Source organism: Erpetoichthys calabaricus, chromosome 4 (genome assembly GCF_900747795.2).
Source record: "Erpetoichthys calabaricus chromosome 4, fErpCal1.3, whole genome shotgun sequence".
In the NCBI taxonomy this organism is placed as follows: domain Eukaryota; kingdom Metazoa; phylum Chordata; class Cladistia; order Polypteriformes; family Polypteridae; genus Erpetoichthys; species Erpetoichthys calabaricus.
In genome coordinates this window covers 235,398,655-235,418,167 of record NC_041397.2, presented here as the reverse complement: position 1 = coordinate 235,418,167, position 19,513 = coordinate 235,398,655, and the positions used below count along the sequence as shown (strand labels likewise).

At 38.5% G+C, this 19,513-nt stretch overlaps 1 protein-coding gene across 1 annotated transcript; it reads right to left on the bottom strand.

The window, feature by feature from the left end:
* Nucleotides 1-373: 373 nt before the first annotated feature.
* taf13 (TATA-box binding protein associated factor 13) lies at nt 374-19,004 on the bottom strand. The gene is made up of 4 exons (XM_028800445.2): nt 18,837-19,004; nt 13,079-13,157; nt 10,608-10,705; nt 374-736 (listed from the first exon to the last, which is right to left on the bottom strand). Exons 1-4 carry the CDS (start codon nt 18,948-18,950, stop codon nt 566-568), a joined length of 462 nt encoding a protein of 153 aa, XP_028656278.1. The 5' UTR covers nt 18,951-19,004; the 3' UTR covers nt 374-565.
* Nucleotides 19,005-19,513: the final 509 nt, after the last annotated feature.

Genomic DNA, 19,513 nt, shown 5'->3' with positions numbered 1-19,513 from the left:
TTAGCATCATCAGCATGTCCTTGTTCTCCCAGTAATGCTTGGCTTCACAAAATAATTTACACTGCAATTACTTTTCTGTGATGCTGCAGTTAGTGCATCCTCCACTATACATACTGTACTAGCTACCTTAATACAGAAACCGCTAAACCCATAAAACAGACTTCTGTTGAATTTGACAGTGCCAGTTGGATGGGGGTTTGAGCTATGCAAAAGTGGTCATATCACTCTATTTATATCTATAGTGCATTTTTATTACATTTACCACACCTGTACGTAAAGAATATCTCCAGGTAAAGAGTTAGTTTACAAGTCTATTCTGATACTCAAATGGTGACAATAAAAATAATATATGGGAAAAAAATAAAGTAGAACATGTTTTGTAAATCTATTTTAATTTCATATTTCAAAATGTCAAAAGAAAATTCAGCATGGCATATTTACAACACAAAATAAATGAAAAACATGCAAAAAAGATCACGATTGCCAGGATTTAAAAAACTGATTTGAAATTGTAAAATAGGTTTCAGTTTTATACATGAGAATAATCAATAGGGTAGTTTGAATACTAAGATCCATAATTGGCTTCATCAAAAGCTTTACGTGCCCTTTTCAGTTCTTCATTCATGGTTAAAAGATCCTTAACTCTAGCAAACTTTCTAGGGTCTTTTCTGATTAGAAACACTATGTCTTCAACTTGGACACGTCCCTGTCGTCCAATTGACATTGCTTTGTGAGTCTGTCAAAAAAGAAAAAAAAAAAAAGACTTGATTAGTAATTTTACATTGTTTTACTTTTCACAGCTACTTTACAATTTACACATTTGGATGTTTTGAAATCCATACTTTAATTACACCCTGATTAGTGTAGAGTCAGCAGGAACAAATAGGAATTAATTTTTTGTATATGCACTTACACATAATCATATTGTCTGCTAATGGATGCAACTGACAGCAGATTTGCTTATCAACATTGCTGGTTCTGTGAAATTTTTTACCTCTATGAATATTTAACTCTACCCACTGTTTTACTAGATGCACAAGAACAGAATGTTGATTGCATTCACTTAAAAACAGAAGAAGCTCATGGTTGGTTGGTTGATAGCTGTAATAGGGATTAGAAATGCTCAGAAATTAATATAAACTGAACATAAACAAACTGATTTAAGGACTGCACAAAATGCACTTTTTAATATTCTTTTGTTGTTATGTATTTGTGATATCTTGCATTGTTATTGTATATATTATTATGTCTTATAAGAATAGGTTTAAGTTTGTATTAGATATTGTTTCAGAAGGCATGTTTTGCTTTATTGATAAGAACAGCTGTGCTTTGTTTCTTACCTAAGGTACCCACAAGTCTTTAGGAGGAAGTGTTAAGTATTAACTCAGGATGTGAAATTTATGACAGGGGGGATGACAGCTTGCATCGAAAAGGTTTGGCAAGGGTGACTCTGTTCAGACATTACATAAGCCTATACGCCATCCTCAGCAGGAACACCATATGAAACAGGTTCTGGAGAACTGAAATATGACTGTTTATAATTGGTCATTCTGTACCCCATTGGTCCACTCATGCTGAAACATGATTGAAGGAACCAAGGGAGTTGCCTGCACCCATTGGTCTATCATTTTGTGATAGGAATGGTATAAGTTGGTCACCTTGGCTCACTCTTTTGCCATGAAGAGAAGACCACCTCTCTCCTTTTGCCATTTCTCCATGATGAAGAAAAGTTTATCAAGACAGGCAAGCTTTTTGTTTCAGTACTCCATTTAAAGGCCATGTGCTAGCAAAAAGCAAGTCAGTCAGAAGACTGAGAGCTATCTACAGATGCACTGCTACTTTGGCTAGAATGCTATTTTTGTCACACTCATGTTACTTCACTTACAATTTGGACATACTGTATAATCTAAAATATATAATTAAATGTGTAGCCCCATCTTCTGCCTGTTCTTTCACTCTGTCTAATTGCCTGAAGTTATAGATATGGAAGGGAAGGGGGAAAAAATGCTAAACTGCAGTACCTGACAAAAGTGGTAACAGTTTGGGATTTAAGACATTTTGTTAAGGTCTACCCAATAAAGAGTATAAAGGGGAAAATAAGGTTACCTAAGACCCTATCAAGACAAAACAAGGCTAAGTTGTTCCAATATACTTTTAAAAAAAATAGTCTAGGTTTCCAAATCAACAACATGGCACGGCAGTTTGCTCTATGACTGCATGCCTGTTTGTGTAAAAAAAAAAAAAAAAAAAAAGCGCTTTCCAGCTTCACTCTTACATGTACTTCCCCTTAGTTTCAACCGGAGTATGTGATTTACTATTTAATGAAAAGAATACTGCGGAGTCAACTTTATCAATGCCATTGAAGATTATGAAGACCTGGAATTAGGTTGCCAAAAACCTCTCACTGGTCAAGACTGAAGAAATTTAACTCCTTTAACCCATAATAGGACACATTATTTAATTCCAGGATACATCCTCTGGTTGTTTCAGGTTGCTCTTCTCTGTAAAACTTCAAGTGCTACCATGTCCCTTTTGTAATGTGGTAACCAGAACTGCATAAAGTCCAACTATAACATTGCTTGATTTACATTCAACAGTTTTAACAATATAATCTAACATTATATTTGTTTTTAATTGACTCTGCTAACTGCCTTCATAATGAGAAACTGAAGTCAATGTCAAAAAACATTGTGTTTTTCTACATTAAGCTAAATTTTGTTTACCTAATAAAGCAGTGTTTACCCAATTTTGAAGATTGTCCATGTCTTTTCAGTTGTTCAACTGCTGTCTTATCAAGATCTGATATTCCTCCAATTTCATTTTACTTCAATTTCCTAAGTTTACTAACTATATCAGAATCACTGTCATACCCAACCAACATCTACTTTAGTACTGATCTCAACACTTCTAGTTTCAAAATGATTTTTGGTGGTGTACTGTTTGAAAGATTTTGTGAAACTTTGGGTAAATGATGTCCTATGCTTTGCTTTTGTCAACTAATTGAAGTTCCCAAATGAAAAGTTTAACAAGCTGATTTGCTAAGATCTTCCTCTTCGGAACCCACGATGACTGCTACTTAGTATTTTATTTTCATACTAGCCAACTCGCGGCGTAGCATACGCCGCATAATTATGTATTGATGGGTGAACACTTCCTGAATGACACAGTTGTCCAAATGGGGTGGGTTTGAGGATACGACTGTAGGTGAATGAAAAGATGGAACTCTGGAGAGGGCAACATACAATTGTCCGTGACTGAAAACTGGAGGACTGCCGTTGCGCCTCCACCTCCCAGAGCGAGGGACAGGGCAGGATGGCGCTCAGGCGGAATGGGGGGAGAGGGTAAGGACGTCCATTCCGCCCCCTCCGCCATTCTAGTCTGCTGATTTCTTAGTCATTGTTCAGTACGCACTGCATGCTCATGTGCCCGCCCCCAACTCCTCTCCTGAGTCACTTTCGTCTGTGTACAGTCCACATGCACCAGTGAGTCACGTTGACGTTTCATTTTCCAAACACCGCCTCAGTTGCTTTCGTCTCTGCTACAGTCCACATGCACCTCTGAGCCACGTTGACGTTTCAGTGTTCTTTGCGGTTCCGGCTGTGTTTCTATATATAAATCGACCAAGTCACCCGACCATGGTAGTAGCGACGGAGGGTGTGTGTACAAAGGGCAGGGACTTAATCAGTGCAAGCGTATGACCTGCACTTCCTGGGAATTCCTCGCCACTTGTCCCTCTAAGAAGTTGGGACGCCGACTGCTCGGGGGTTCGCATAACTATTTAGCAAGAGGGAGTTTTGTTCATTATCGGAATTAACCAGACATATTGCTCCACCAACTAAGAACGGCCATGCACCACCATCCACAGAATGGAGAAGGCAAATGAAGCGAAAAGCTCCACGCCTGGTGGTGCCCTTACGTCAATTCCTTTAAGTTTCAGCTTTGCAACCATTCACCCCCCGGAACCCAAAGACTTTGGTTACCCGGTCGGCTGCCCGGCGGGTCATGTGAATAACGCCGCCGGATTGCCAGTCATCGTTTATGGTCGGTACTACGATATGTGATCATCTTCGAACCTTCGACTTTCGTTTTTGATTAATGAAAACATTCTTGGCAAATGCTTTCGCTCGAAGTGTTGGTGGGCGGGGCTCTGTCTTGCGTGCGTCTTGCTTGCCATGGACTTAGTGAATTCTTAGAGTTGGTGGGCGTGGCTCTGCGAGTTGTCATTGTATCTCATGGTCTTAGCGTTGGTGGGCATGGCTATGTCGTGCATATCCCATGGTTGTCTTGCTTGCCCTGTCGGCTTAGTGAATTATATATATAGATAAACAGTCTTATTTTATTTCTATTAGTTTTTCTATAATTTGTTTGTGGGACAGAAGTAGGACTAAAATTATTAATATTTTCTAATGAATTTATCAAATAAACAACTAGGACGGTGTGAAAATGCAATTGGACCTATTTAAGTCACCCCAATTTACAGGTCAACTGAGTGAAAACAGACCGACTTCATTACAGCCATGCAGCTAGCACTGCACAATATAAATCATAACATATTTTGGCTCTTACAATCAGCACCAATTTGCAAGCACAAAGATTCAACAAGCATAAGAACATAAAAAATTGACAAGTGAGAGGAGACCATACAGTCCATCAAGCTCATTTTTTCAGCTAATAGCTAAGCTGTCCCAGTATCTCGTCCAAATTCTTCTTAAAGGTTGTCAAGGTTTCTACCTTAACTACACGTCTCAGCCGTTTGTTAAAGAGTCCAACAACTCTTTGGGCAACGGAGTGTTTCCTGGCTTCAGTCTTAAATGCACATCGAGTATATGATTCTTCCTTAAGCTGCAAGAATTCTGCTGGATCTACAATGCCTTTGAGAATTTTGAAGACCTAGATTAGGTCCCCACCCTTATCTGCTCAAGAATAAACAGGTTTAATTCTCCAAGTCTGTCAGAGTACAACATATCCTAAAATGCTAGACTTTAACCTGATTGCTCTTCTCTGCACAGCTTTAAGTGCTGCTATATATATCTTTTTTTTGCACAGCAGATTTTATGATATAACCTGGCATTTTATTTGCCCTTTTAATTGCTTCTACACATTGGTTAGATAATGAAAATGGGTTAAATTAGACACAAATCCGTTTCAGAGCTTGATTAATTTACAACAGTGTCTATATTCTGATATTTATACTTGACATACCTGTTGCCCACATATAGTACTTTGCTTTTTTCTACATTAGACTGAATTTTTAAAGTGTTCACCCAGTTTTAAAGCTTGGCCAGTTAGTTCATTTTGAATTATTTTTGCTGCTCCTTCAGTGTCTGCCATTCCTTCAGTTTTAGTGTCTCTGCAAATTTCACAAGTTATGTCATTAATATAAATCAGAAAAAGTAATGGTTCAAGGACAGAACCCTGGCGCCCTCCACTGATGATCTCATTCCACATGGACCATTCTCCTCTTATCTCTTCTCTTTGTCTCTTGCCAGTTAACCAACTTGAGATCCAGTTTTGCAGATTACCTCTGAAGTGTGTAGCTTCATCACAGAATGCTACCCATCAAAGGAAATTTCTGAAAATATCATAAAGAAGTGGTTAATATCTATCAATCTGACAGAGGCTATTTGTAATACTCTGGGACTCCAGTGAACCACAAGTACAGCCATAATCTCTAAATGGAAAACACTTGAAACAACATCTTCATATTGGCTGGCCTGCCCAAGTTATTGCAGGGGAGAAGCAAAAATCATTCATCATCCAAAAAAACAAAAAAGTTTTAAAAATTGTAGGCTTCACTTGCCTCAGTAACAGACCGTGTTCATGACTACACAACAAGCGAGACAATGGGCAAGAATAAACTTCATTGGAGAGTAGTAATGAGCAAAACCTGCTGAATTTGCCTAATCTCAAGTTTGTCGAAATCATGGAAATGTTCGGGAATTTTGCCGAACACAGCGAAATGTATTGAAGTAATTGGCGAAGTATAAACTAAACTTGTTTTTGAGTGGATAACTTTGGAATTGTCTTTTTAAGTGTCCCAGATGGCTGGGGAAACATCTGCAAACTATGCTGGGCCCATCTTTGTGGCCAAAAATGTGACCTGAGCTGAGAAGCAGCAGTGCTCTCCACCTTGCCTCCCTGAGATAAAATGAATAGAAATAAATGTTAGAACAGTAAAATTACTTGCAGACACAAAGCATTAATTCACTAAGGCTTGTCCACCACAGATTTGATAGCAGGTACTCACCACTCTCAAACTGAAAAAGTTTTGTTTTTTTTTTTTTACCTCCTGAAGCTTTTGCTCATTCACTGCTACTGGTATCAAATGCACAACAAATAAGTGGATTTTTCACTTCTTCATGTCTGTATCAACTATACAGCACTCTAGATAATACTATTAAATGGGTAGGCTCAGTATTACACATATCACATACAAGTCCCTACAAAAAGACATTACCTTTAAGACACAAATATGCCAACCCATTTCCAGTTTTCATTTTGCATGCACAATTTGTGTTTAAATGAATTTGAAAATTTTCCTTTTATTTTCAGGGGTGTTATATAATCAGTGGGGTGCTGTCCCATTTAAATTGCTACAGCTCTGTACTGTCACACTGGCCTCACAGAGTATCATGTGGTGCTAGGGGAAAAAAGTAATTTGTCTAACCTGACCCCAAGGAGAATTTCCAGGAAAATATTCAGCAAGTAAGAGCATAGTTAAACATAGCACATTTGCTGTGAAAGATGCATTTGGCAAATTTCACAGATCAACACTATTGGAGAATATCATGGCAGAAGAACCACTGATAACCAAAAAGAACTAATTCTCATCGTTCATTTGCCAGGAAGCACCTGGACCATTCTCAAGTCTTTTATGAGTTTTTCTATAGACAGAATAGATACAAATGGAACTTTTTTGTCCTACTGTGTCCAGCATGAAGCAAATACTTTCCACAGCAGGAATGGCATACAGCAGTAGTAAAAGAAGGTGATGGTAATGTGATGGTATGAGGATATTTTGCTGCCTAGGTGACTTGTCATAATTGAAGGGATCTTGAAGTTTGCTCTGTATCAGAAAATTCTTAAGGAAAATATCCATTAATCGGGAATGAGCTGAAGCTAAAGCACAGTGGGGTCATGAAGTAAGATAATGACCCCCCCAAAAAAAATCACATCAGAATGACTAAAAAGATGAAAAATTAAAGTCCAGAACCTAATCCCAATTACAGGTTATGGCTGGAACCAAAATCAGCTGTTCATGCTCAAAAAATCTTCCAATACCCCTGACTTAAATCACAATTTCATTACAACAATGTGAAAAGCCTACAACTGAATTAAGGAAAGCATTTGGTTGCAGTCATTAACACTAAAGGTAATACACAATTTACTAAAGTTTAAGAGGTAATTCGATTTTTAAGCAGGTATTTTATAATGGTTCATTCAATTAATTACATAAAACACTATATATAAACTGTTGGAAGACCTGAAAACATTCAGTGAAAAACAAAATCCAGTTATATAGGCTCCTTTATAGATCACAAGGGGGCTCCGCCCCCTGCTCGCTTCGCTCGCCTACCCCCGGCGTTTTGAACCCGTGCCCGCTGGGCAGCCGTAGTTTCAGACGCGCGTTGTAGGAGCTTGCGTTGTTTTGAACCCATGCTTGCCCTGCTTCTGCGGTTTGAGACGCGCATTGTAGGCGTATAACCGTCAGTTGAGCTCGTTCGGTTTGAACCCGTGCCTGCTTTGCCTCCGCAGTTTCAGACGGTGGATAGGAAATAAAGAACATATTGTATGGTAAATCACAAAGATTTATTGGAATATCTCTTTATATACAATATTTGTAGTAAAGATGGTTTGTTGTCCTTGAATGAGTTTTCCTTGGTATTGGAGTATTTATAACTGTAACTTTAATGTCAGATGAACGCCGAACTCATGAGAAGGCTACATAAAGTTGTCCATGTCCAAATACGCGCTCAGAGAGGTATATGCCAACTTTGTCCATGGCCTGTGCTTGGGATTTGTTGATTGTCAAGGCAAATGCAGGTTTACTGGGAAATTGGCGTCGCCCAAGTGTAAATGGCAATTGAAGGGCAGAACTTGTAAGGTCAATTCTAGGAATTAAAACAGTATTGTCAGTATGTGATCCTGTTAGTATTTTTGCTTCAATAACATTGTTTGTCATGGCGTTGATGACTAAACGTGTACCGTTGCATAAATCCTGTTTAGTATTAAGGTTTCCTAATAGCATGACAATTGTTCCGATTTTAAGGTTAAGATTGTGTTGTGGTAATCCACCTGGGTTAACAGTGTTCAGATATTGTAAGGGGAAGTTAAGATGTTCAATCTTGTCTTCAGAATCAACTTTGTCAGTACTTAGAAAGAGGCGGCTTTCTCCAGGAAGTAATGCAATGACTTGGTTATTTATGTGATCAACATCAATATTCTTTGGACATAATATAGCCCGTCGCGTTAACAGTGGTATCTGGTCTATTGTTTTGGAGCCGTGAGCACAACTCTATTAGTTCTTCCTTGTTTAGCGTTAGTAATATGGATAATGGATTGCACTTACTGTTAATACGTAGCGTTTTCTGTGGTTGAATTGTTAATAATGTATGACTGTAATGTGATGATTCACTTATGCTGTATAGTCTTCACGTGTGAGGATGACGAACCTTTAATACGGAGTGTCCGTTTATTCTTATTACCTATCAGGTGTTGTGCCTGTGTCTTGTGTGGTTGCACTGTTAATATTGTATCACTGTAATGTGATTCAAATATGTTGTGGAGTCCGTATTTGTGGGGTTTCTGTACTATATCGTGTTTTTGCTTGCAGGTTATTAGAGGTGCGTGGATCAAGCTGTGTAGTGTGTTTGCATACTATCTGGCGCTTTCCGTACTCCAATTGATTTGTGACCCTTTCTGGACTCCGTAGTCTGTCCCGTTTTACTCTGGGGTGGCGTATCATGTCGGGTTTGATTTGTGAACCTTTCTCGACTGCGTATTCTGTCCCGTTCTACTCTGGGGTGGGGCGTTGACTCCCATTGTTTGTGTGATTGTATCACTGTAATGTGATTCAAATATGTTGTAGAGTCCGTATTTGTTGGGTTTCTGTAGTATATCGTGTTATTGCTTGCGGGTCATTAGAGGTGCGTGGATCAAGCTGTGTAGTGTGTTTGCATACTATCTTGCGCTTTCCGTACTCCAATTGATTTGTGACCCTTTCTGGACTTTGTAGTCTGTCCCGTTTTACTCTGGGGTGGCGTATTATGTCGGGTTTGATTTGTGAACCTTTCTCGACTCAGTATTCTGTCCCGTTTTACTCTGGGGTTAGGTGCTGACTCCTGTTGTTTGTGTGGTTATGTCATTCGTAGTCTCCATGGACTCCGTAGTCTGTGGGGGGGTTTGTGTGGCACACCAAGCAGCACATTATTCCTAACTTCACTCAGCAGTAGAGCCACGCACAATATGGCGGTGACGCCTGCGCCCTCACTACGCATTAGTGCCACTCACAATATGGCGGCAACGCCTGCGCCTTCCGTATTATGTCGGGTTTCACCATGCTATGTAGGCGCCTTTGCCTTTCGTACTTTCCCGCGCCTTCCGACGCGCGATGTAGGCGCCTGCACCTTCCGGGTCTTCCTCCGCTGTGTGGTGTGGACGTTTAACTGTCGTCATTTCCGCCTTTATATTCTGTCCCTCGCTGTGCATGTGTTTCGTGCCTAGGTTTTTTTGAAGCAGTTGCATTCCAGTTTTCATCATTTGTAACCTGCTCTCCATGTGTTTGGCCCCGTTCTTTAACCTCTTAATGACGTTTTACTTTGTTTCCTACTCTGTCTTTTATTTCTGACCTCACTTTATCCTGCTTGCGGCATGTCAGACGGTTCGTAGTCTCTCCCGTTTCACTCTGGGGAGGGGGGCTTTGTGTGGCGCCTGCGCACTATGTCTCCTGCGTCCACGGGCAGGTCCCTGCGTCCATATCCAGTTTTCCAGTCTCGTTTAGTAATATGGATCAGATTCTCTAATGTATTTTTGAAGAAGCCAGGATATACCATTTTGACACGCAATTTCTTCAATTTCGTTGTTCCTTTGTAAAAGTGACAATGACAATAAAGATCTATCTATCTATCTATCTTATTATTGAGCAATCCTCCACCTGTTCTTTTGCTTTTACACATTATTTCTAATATAATTAGCAAAAAAAAAAAGCAAAACCAAACAAATACTCTCAGCACAAACCATTTATAAAAAACTTATAACTGGATTAAGCCAGTTCAGGACATGAATGGTTAGACAGATTAAAAAATCTTCACTTATGCTGTAAGGAACTAACTAAGTACAGTATATCTAAAATAGGAAGAACAGTCAATGCACATTTGGTAAAAAATATCAGAATAAATGATAGAAAATATTATACACACAGCATACAGCAAGCAACATGTAAGCACACTGGAAATGACTACGTAAATCAAATTCTGCACTGTATCATAATGCAAAATTTAATATCTACTGATCATTAGACATGAAATCTTAAAGAGGCATTTATCAATTAAATGTGACAACTTAACTTGTTAACATTACAATAACCTGCTGCAATTAAGCAAACTTACCATCTCTGTGATAAATTCTATTACAAGGTCCTCCAGAATATCCACAGATTCCGTGTAGGGGTTTTGATCATCACCAAAACCATACATCATACACCGCACTGTAGGGAGTATAAACAAGAATTTTTCACTAATTTATGAATATTTTACATGTATTTTTACAAGTGGGGTACATTTATTGTACATTATAAGTCATGTCACTCAGCTTAAACATATATACAGTATGTTTGCCTGGTCAATTTTCAGAAAATTGTTTTGTTACCCGATTTTTTCTTTTGGTTTATTTTTGATTCCTGCATTATTTAAACTGAGCTGAGAGGCATGAATGAATGGCTCTATAACCATAAAATGGATAAGTATGATAGAAACTAAATAGACAGAAGGTCAATATTACATAACTGGACAGAGTAGAGAAAATCTGATCTGCACCTACAAACTAATACTCACTCATAACAGGCCCATTTACCTTACCTTGCATGCATGTCACAGGGACTATTGTGAACATTTTCAGGTTTCACAGAGACTGTAACCTGGAAGGTAAGCAGAGGCCCCTGGACCTGTGAGGTAATGAAGCTGACCACACTGCCACATCACCACTCCAGAATATCAAAATGTTTCTGCAATTTTCAAACTAATCACAGTACTTCAATGGGTCTTTCTGAAAGCTACAATGGTGAAAATGCATACACCTTTGGACAAATTACATGTTTATGTAAGAAATCCAAAAATAATGAAATGTGATATGCCACGTTAAAAGTTCTGCTTTGCCAGGTACAGTTATGTCCATACATATTTGGACAGAGACAACTTTTTTCTAATTTTGGTTCTGTACATTACCACAATGAATTTTAAATGAAACAACTCAGATGCAGTTGAAGTGCAGACTTTCAGCTTTAATTCAGTGGGGTGAACAAAACAATTGCATAAAAATGTGAGGCAACTAAAGCATTTTTTTAACACAATCCCTTCATTTCAGGGGCTCAAAAGTAATTGGACAATTGACTCAAAGGCTATTTCATGGGCAGGTGTGGGCAAGTCCGTTGTTATGTCATTATCAATTAAGCAGATAAAAGGCCTGGAGTTGATTTGAGGTGTGGTGCTTGCATGTGGAAGATTTTGCTGTGAACAGACAACATGCAGTCAAAGGAGCTCTCCATGCAGGTGAAAGAAGCCATCCTTAAGCTGCGAAAACAGAAAAAAAACCCATCCGAGAAGTTGCTACAACATTATGAGTGGCAAAATCTACAGTTTGGTAGATCCTGAGAAAGAAACCAAGTACTGGTGAACTCAGCAATGCAAAAAGACCTGGACGTCCACGGAAGACAACAGTGGTGGATGATCGCAGAATCATTTCCATGGTGAAGAGAAACCCCTTCACAACAGCCAACCAAGTGAACAACACTCTCCAGGGGGTAGGCGTATCAATATCCAAGTCTACCATAAAGAGAAGACTGCATGACAGTAAATACAGAGGGTGCACTGCAAGGTGCAAGCCACTCATAAGCCTCAAGAATAGAAAGGCTAGATTGGACTTTGCTAAAGAACATCTAAAAAAGCCAGCACAGTTCTGGAAAAACATTCTCTGGACAGATGAAACCAAGATCAACCTCCACCAGAATGATGGCAAGAAAAAAGTATGGCGAAGGCGTGGAACAGCTCATTATCCTAAGCATACCACATCATGTGTAAAATATGGTGGAGGCAGTGTGATGGCTTGGGCGTGCATGGCTGCCAGTGGCACTGGGACACTAGTGTTTATTGATGATGTGACACAGGACAGAAGCAGCCAAATGAATTCTGAGGTGTTCAGAGACCGCATCAAAAATGGAAGCCATGGACGGTAATGTTATTCTGTATTAATGTTACTCTGCATTGTAATTTTCTTTTTATATTCTGTTGTATTATATTTTGTTAATATATTGTGATGTAGCTTGTGATGCGCTTTGTGGGAGCAGAAAGGGTGGAATGCTGTGTAAGTGATAGAACTGGGTGAAAGTAAGGGGTGGACAGGCCTCTTAGAAGATGAGTGACAGGAGAAGTTAGGAGAAAAGGGAAGGTGAGGCGAACTGAAGTTTTGAGTAGGGAGTCTGGAGACAATAAGTAGGGAGTATTTATGGTATAGAAAAAGAATGTGAGTGGCAGGAGATAATTACTGGTAGGGAAAGCTAATTTTATTAATGGTTGCTGTTAATCTTTTTATGATTAGTATAAAACCAAAAACACACAGTCAATGATTATTTTATACTGCATACAATGGGCAGGTAAAAAAAAGGTTAAAGGTATTATGGTGAATAATGTTTCACAGTCTGTCTGTTTAAACTACTACTGTTACCTGAAACACAAATAACATTCTTTACTAAAAATTAGTGAATGCAGTATGACAAAAAGTGAACTTAAAAAAAAAAAAACTTTGTATAATTTTTTAATCCCAGTTCCATTGTTTCATTCTAAAGTGACAACCTAAACAATCTTACATTCTTTAGAGAAGAATCGTTTTCTTTTTCCTTGTCCTCCATCAATGCCACCTCCCACCTCTTCAATATCTTCTTCAAACTGCAGATTGTAGAAAAAATAACTTTGTTTTTATGCACGTATACAATAACTCAAATAAAATAAATACAAATACAATATTCCTTTCAAAAGAAGCACCAATCATACAAATAATACACTGTCTTAAAAACAAAATGTAACTGAAACACTGGTAAGCTTTATTATTACAGTGACATGAAAAAAAATATTCCCCTTTCTTGATTTCCTTTCCTTTTGCAAATATTTGACACTGAATATTTTCAGGTCTTCAACCGAAATCTATTATTAAATAAAGGATCCAAGAGTGAACCAATAAAACTTTGTCACAAATGCCCAACTCTGTTAGAACGTGTTTCCTGTTCATGTACTACAGTAATCCCTCCTCCATCGCGGGTGTTGCGTTCCAGAGCCACCCGCGAAATAAGAAAATCCGCAAAGTAGAAACCATATGTTTATATGGTTATTTTTATATTGTCATGCTTGGGTCACAGATTTGCGCAGAAACACAGGAGGTTGTAGAGAGACAGGAACGTTATTCAAACACTGCAAACAAACATTTGTCTCTTTTTCAAAAGTTTAAACTGTGCTCCATGACAAGACAGAGATGACAGTTCTGTCTCACAATTAAAAGAATGCAAACATATCTTCCTCTTCAAAGGAGTGCGTGTCAGGAGCACAGAATGTCACATAGATAGAGAAAACAATCTCTAGCAAACAAATCAATAGGGCTGTTTGGCTTTTAAGTATGCGAAGCACCGCGGCACAAAGCTGTTGAAGGCAGCAGCTCACACCCCCTCCGTCAGGAGCAGGGAGGGAGGGAGAGAGAGAGAGAGAGAGAGAGAGAGAGAGAGAGAGAGAGAGAGAGACAGAGTTTGTTTTTCAGTCAAAAATCAATACGTGCCCTTCGAGCTTTTAAGTATGCGAAGCACCGTGCAGCATGTCGTTTCAGGAAGCACCTGCACAAAAGATAGCAACGTGAAGATAATCTTTCAGCATTTTCAGACGAGCGTCCGTATCGTCTAGGTGTGCGAACAGCCCCCCTGCTCAATCCCCATACGTCAGGATCAGAGAAAGTCAGCGCAAGAGAGAGAGAGAAGAGTAAGCAATCTAGCTTCTCAGCCATCTGCCAATAGCGTCCCTTGTATGAAATCAACTGGGCAAACCAACTGAGGAAGCATGTACCAGAAATTAAAAGACCCATTGTCCGCAGAAATCCGCGAACCAGCAAAAAATCAGCGATATATATTTAAATATGCTTACATATAAAATCCGCGATGGACTGAAGCCGCGAAAGGCGAAGCGCGATATAGCGAGGGATCACTGTACACTGATTTTCCTTAAGTATTTAACAATATTTTAGCAAATATATGTGTTTTGCATGTTGTTAGCATATAACTGGATGACCTGAAATGTGGATTGTATGACATGAGTAAACAGAAGTTCTTTCATGGACATTTTTGATATTGTTTGCTATTCAGTATTGGTTTCCAGAGGCTACAATTCTATCAGAAATATTGTTATGTCCATTCTCAGTTAAAACATGAGATTAAAAACTTCTGCTTCACCAAGAACCACATGTGGTAAGGAACATATAAAAAAATATCATTTTTGGATGGAGTATTCCTTAAATAATAGTATCTCAGCCTTACACTATTTTCAACATTAGTACCAATATTTTTAGCTAACAATCGATTCATCTTCATAATCTGTTTATCCAGGGCAGGGTCATGGAACAGCTGGGACCTATCCTGACAATTGTAAGGAGAAAGGCAGGAACAACACCTGGACTGAGCCAAATTAGCAAAACTAACTCACTTAACCTGCACATCTTTGGATTAAGGGAGGAAAATCTACATAGGCAAGACAAGAACATGCAAAATCTAAATAGGGAAAACCTGGGGACATGAACCCCTGTCTCCTTACTGCAAAGCAGCAGTGCCGCCCTGAGCTAATGATGCACCACCTAATAAATACTAATTTAGTGATAGTGATTACTGGAGTTCACAGCAAAGCATAGAGAGAAGAGTGTAACATTTAATTTCCATAGGTAACTAGTCAAGTGTGATTTAATTGACCTCTGATTCTTTTAGGGTTTTAAAATGTGAAAATAGTAGTAAAACTAGAAGTTGGGTAATGTCATATTATCGACTGTTTTAGATCTATGCAGAGTTATCAACTAAATATGTGGCCCTTTTTTGTTACAGATGAATACATCTGCATTGCATTGTACCTAATTTTTTAAAGGAAAATAAAAAAATGAATAAATAAAAGTATTTGTTGATGTATATAAAGAAGTACAGTAATCCCTCCTCCATCGCGGGGGTTGCGTTCCAGAGCCACCCGCGGAATAAGAAAATCCGCGAAGTAGAAACCATATGTTTATATGGTTATTTTTATATTGTCATGCTTGGGTCACAGATTTGCGCAGAAACACAGGAGGTTGTAGAGAGACAGGAACGTTATTCAAACACTGCAAACAAACATTTGTCTCTTTTTCAAAAGTTTAAACTGTGCTCCATGACAAGACAGAGATGACAGTTCTGTCTCACAATTAAAAGAATGCAAACATATCTTCCTCTTCAAAGGAGTGCGTGTCAGGAGCACAGAATGTCACATAGATAGAGAAAACAATCTCTAGCAAACAAATCAATAGGGCTGTTTGGCTTTTAAGTATGCGAAGCACCGCGGCACAAAGCTGTTGAAGGCGGCAGCTCACACCCCCTCTGTCAGGAGCAGGGAGAGAGAGAGAGAGAGAGAGAGAGAGACAGAGTTTGTTTTTCAGTCAAAAATCAATACGTGCCCTTCGAGCTTTTAAGTATGCGAAGCACCGTGCAGCATGTCGTTTCAGGAAGCAGCTGCACAAAAGATAGCAACGTGAAGATAATCTTTCAGCATTTTTAGACGAGCGTCCGTATCGTCTAGGTGTGCGAACAGCACCCCTGCTCAATCCCCATACGTCAGGATCAGAGAAAGTCAGCGCAAGAGAGACAGAGAAAAGTAAGCAATCTAGCTTCTCAGCCATCTGCCAATAGCGTCCCTTGTATGAAATCAACTGGGCAAACCAACTGAAGAAGCATGTACCAGAAATTAAAAGACCCATTGTCCGCAGAAATCCGCGAACCAGCAAAAAATCCGCGATATATATTTAAATATGCTTACATATAAAATCCGCGATGGAGTGAAGCCGCGAAAGGCGAAGCGCGATATAGCGAGGGATCACTGTACTCTGAAAAAGAAACAGGTAATTTGGAAAGTTATTTATTTTGACAATATTAAAATTAAATATTTAATATTAAAATTAAATATTAAAACTAATTACAATAATTTTCTTAGCTAAAGGGAGATAAGGATATGTTTTAACATTTTGTTTGTTGCTTCCTTCAAATTGCAAACATTAAATTCTGACAGATCATTAAGGTTTCTTGTAATTTTAAATGTTTGATATTGAAACAGTTGCAAGGCAGTCAGTGAACAATTATTTTGAGTAGTCTGTCATCGAAGCCAACTCACTGAGAAAAGTAATCTCTGTTTTATTCAAGTTAATTTTGGGTCCAGAGATGCAGTGAAAGCCGTATAACAGGTTTAACAAAACTGACAAAAGTGAATGTTTACAACAGTTGAATTATTCATCTGACATCATCTAGAACATATGAATAGCAAGAACCAAAAAAATAAAGTCTTTCCTACACGATCTCCAACCAAATTGTGCATTACATTTTTGACACCAAGATCTAATCCACTTGATTATAAAGACTAAGCAAGACAAGGGAAAAGTGTTAGGGATGCTCCAATCTAGTTTTTTAAGTCAAATACTGATCATCGATTTCATGTTACTTGATCGGCTGATTCTGAAACCAATTTTTTTCCCTCCTGTTTATCCCTTTAAATAACTTTTTTGCCCTATGCTCCTCCATAACCAGATACATAGAAGCCTTATGTCGTATATTAAAGTGTGCAGAATTGTATTCAAATGTTTCATTCATCAAAGTTGCCACCTTTTGCTGATATAACAGTCAAACTGTGGTAACCCTTTTGATTCAGAATTAATCACTCTGTGCAAGTCACCAACTCTGCCTCCAACAAAGAAGCCCCAGATCATCACACTTCCTCCTCCATGTTTGACAGCTGGTGTTACACACAGAGGAACCATCCTTTCACCAACTCAATGGCATACAAGCACCCTGTGTGATGAACCAAAAATTTCATATTTTGATCCATAAGACTTTCTTCCAGTCTGCAGTAGTCCACAGATGGTATTTCAAGACCCTATCTTGTCCTTTAAGGAATGGCTTTCTTCCTGCCACTCACACTTTCAAACTTGCCACACAAAGTCTCCTCTGCACAGTAGAAACTGAGACTTGTTTTTTTTGACCACTGTTAAGCTGTGCTTGAAGCTGTTGTGCTGCGAGGCTCCTATCACACAAGCTGGTGACCCTCAGAAACTTGTCTGCTGATTGGGTTGTGACTTTGGATCTGCCAGATCTCTTCCTGTCACAGCTTCTTCTAGTTTCCAACTGCCATTTAGATTGTGTAAAATATTGTACTCACTGACAGTTTGATTTTTTTTTTTTTGCAATTTCTCTTAATGAAAGGCCAACACTTCTAAGGATAATAACGCTTTGTCTCATTTAATTTGTTAACTGCCGTTTTTGTGCCATTATCACTGGAATATTGTCCAAGTAGTACTTCAGATGGTGTAGTAAGGCAGCCTGTTCCTGACACGGGTTTTTAAGTAATCAACAGAAGTTGGGACACCTGTGCACATTTTCTGCTTCAACTTGCAAGGCTTAATTTACTTTATTTGCTGCAGAACATTTGTAGGTTGTAACCCATTAGCTATTCCATTTATAATATTCTAAAATTCCCTTTTTTCCATTTTTGCTTAATTAAACTTTACATTTAACCCTATGGCAGTTTATTGCTTACCTTTTCACCATTTTTGGTCATTCATCGCATTTTAACTGTTTAAATTTGAAGAAAAACTGAGGTGCTCTAAAAGTTTTGACTGGTAGTGTGCATGACAGCCATGACTGATACCGATACATGTTTTATGTATTTTGAAACTAAACATCATCCGCTTCGTCAACATAATAATGTTAAAAAAACATTATTGGATGTAAGCAATTCCCACCTTTTTTGCTTCTTAACGCCGAGAAAGAACCTGTATGGTACTAATGTGAATCAGAATCAGTTTTCTTCGCCAATACTTTATGCACAGGAGTTTCACTTGGTAGCTTAGGACCTGCTTATAACTGAACACACTCACATACTAGCAAATGAAAGCGTGTGTGTACAGTGTGTTTTCTGACGCACACATATATAATATTTAAACCCACTATTAACACATTTTGGAAACTAACAGAAACATTTGGTTTCCGAAGAACTAGCATTTGGATGTAAAAGACGCAAGACACAAAACTGCAGCCATGATACGGTAATTTTTCAACATAAATTCGTGAGATTAGTTAGAAGATTGCATCATGTTTGAAATGAAAAGTATTAAGTCTTCCACTTTTCAAGACAATAGTCTTTTTCTTAGCGTTTGATTTTTAACCGTTTATTTTTGCCTGATCAAAACACACTCGCTGAAACTTGCCCGCTAGACATAACTACAGTTCTTCAATCAAAACGGAATCAGCAACGCATTATCGAACAGACAAAAAATAAAGCAAATCGACTCGGTAATAATTAGTGCCTACTCACTCCTCCATCATCATCTTCGTCCGCCATTCTAGTAGTTTGGGAAATAAACAATACTGATAGATCACTCCGTAAACGTGCTGCTTTTCTACAAACAAGCAAGAGAGGAACTCGCATAAAAAAGATAAACCGCAGCAAACACCAATTGCCGCTGCCCTCGACCGGATAAATAAACTAATACACGCCTACAAATCTTTCCGGGTCAACTACATCGTAATACTGCCATCTATCTTTTGGAGGTTGAATAGATTACGCCTGCAACACGATACGAAACGTTAGTAGCTTGATTTTGAACGAATACTATTGTTCAGCCCGTTACCGTAATGGTCAGTCTTCTTCTTCTTCTTTCGGCTAATAAAAATGCCAAAAAAAAAAACCTAAAATAGAAATAACTATGAGACATAAAAACGAATATTAGAATTAAACATTTAAACAATACATAAATGAAAATCTGGCGTAAGTCCGAGACAAGACTGGATGAGCTCATGGGGACGACCTCTAGTGTACTGTTCTAGAAAATGCAGTTTATCTTGTTCATTTTCAAACACATTGTCTATATTATAGCATAATCGAAGGCTCTAATGAATGATGTACAGTTAGGTCCATACATTTTTGGACAGAGACAACTTTTTTCTAATTTTGGCTCTGTACAAAGGGTTTTCAACCAAGTATTAGAAATT

Coding starts and splice junctions, on each gene's coding strand:
- taf13 (XM_028800445.2), bottom strand. CDS start 18,950: ATGCGAGTTCCTCTCTTGCTTGTTTGTAGAAAAGCAGCACGTTTACGG. Junction 13,158..18,836: donor ACGAAGATGATGATGGAGGA/GTGAGTAGGCAC, acceptor TACAATCTGCAG/TTTGAAGAAGATATTGAAGA. Junction 737..10,607: donor TAGAATTTATCACAGAGATG/GTAAGTTTGCTT, acceptor CTTTTTTGACAG/ACTCACAAAGCAATGTCAAT.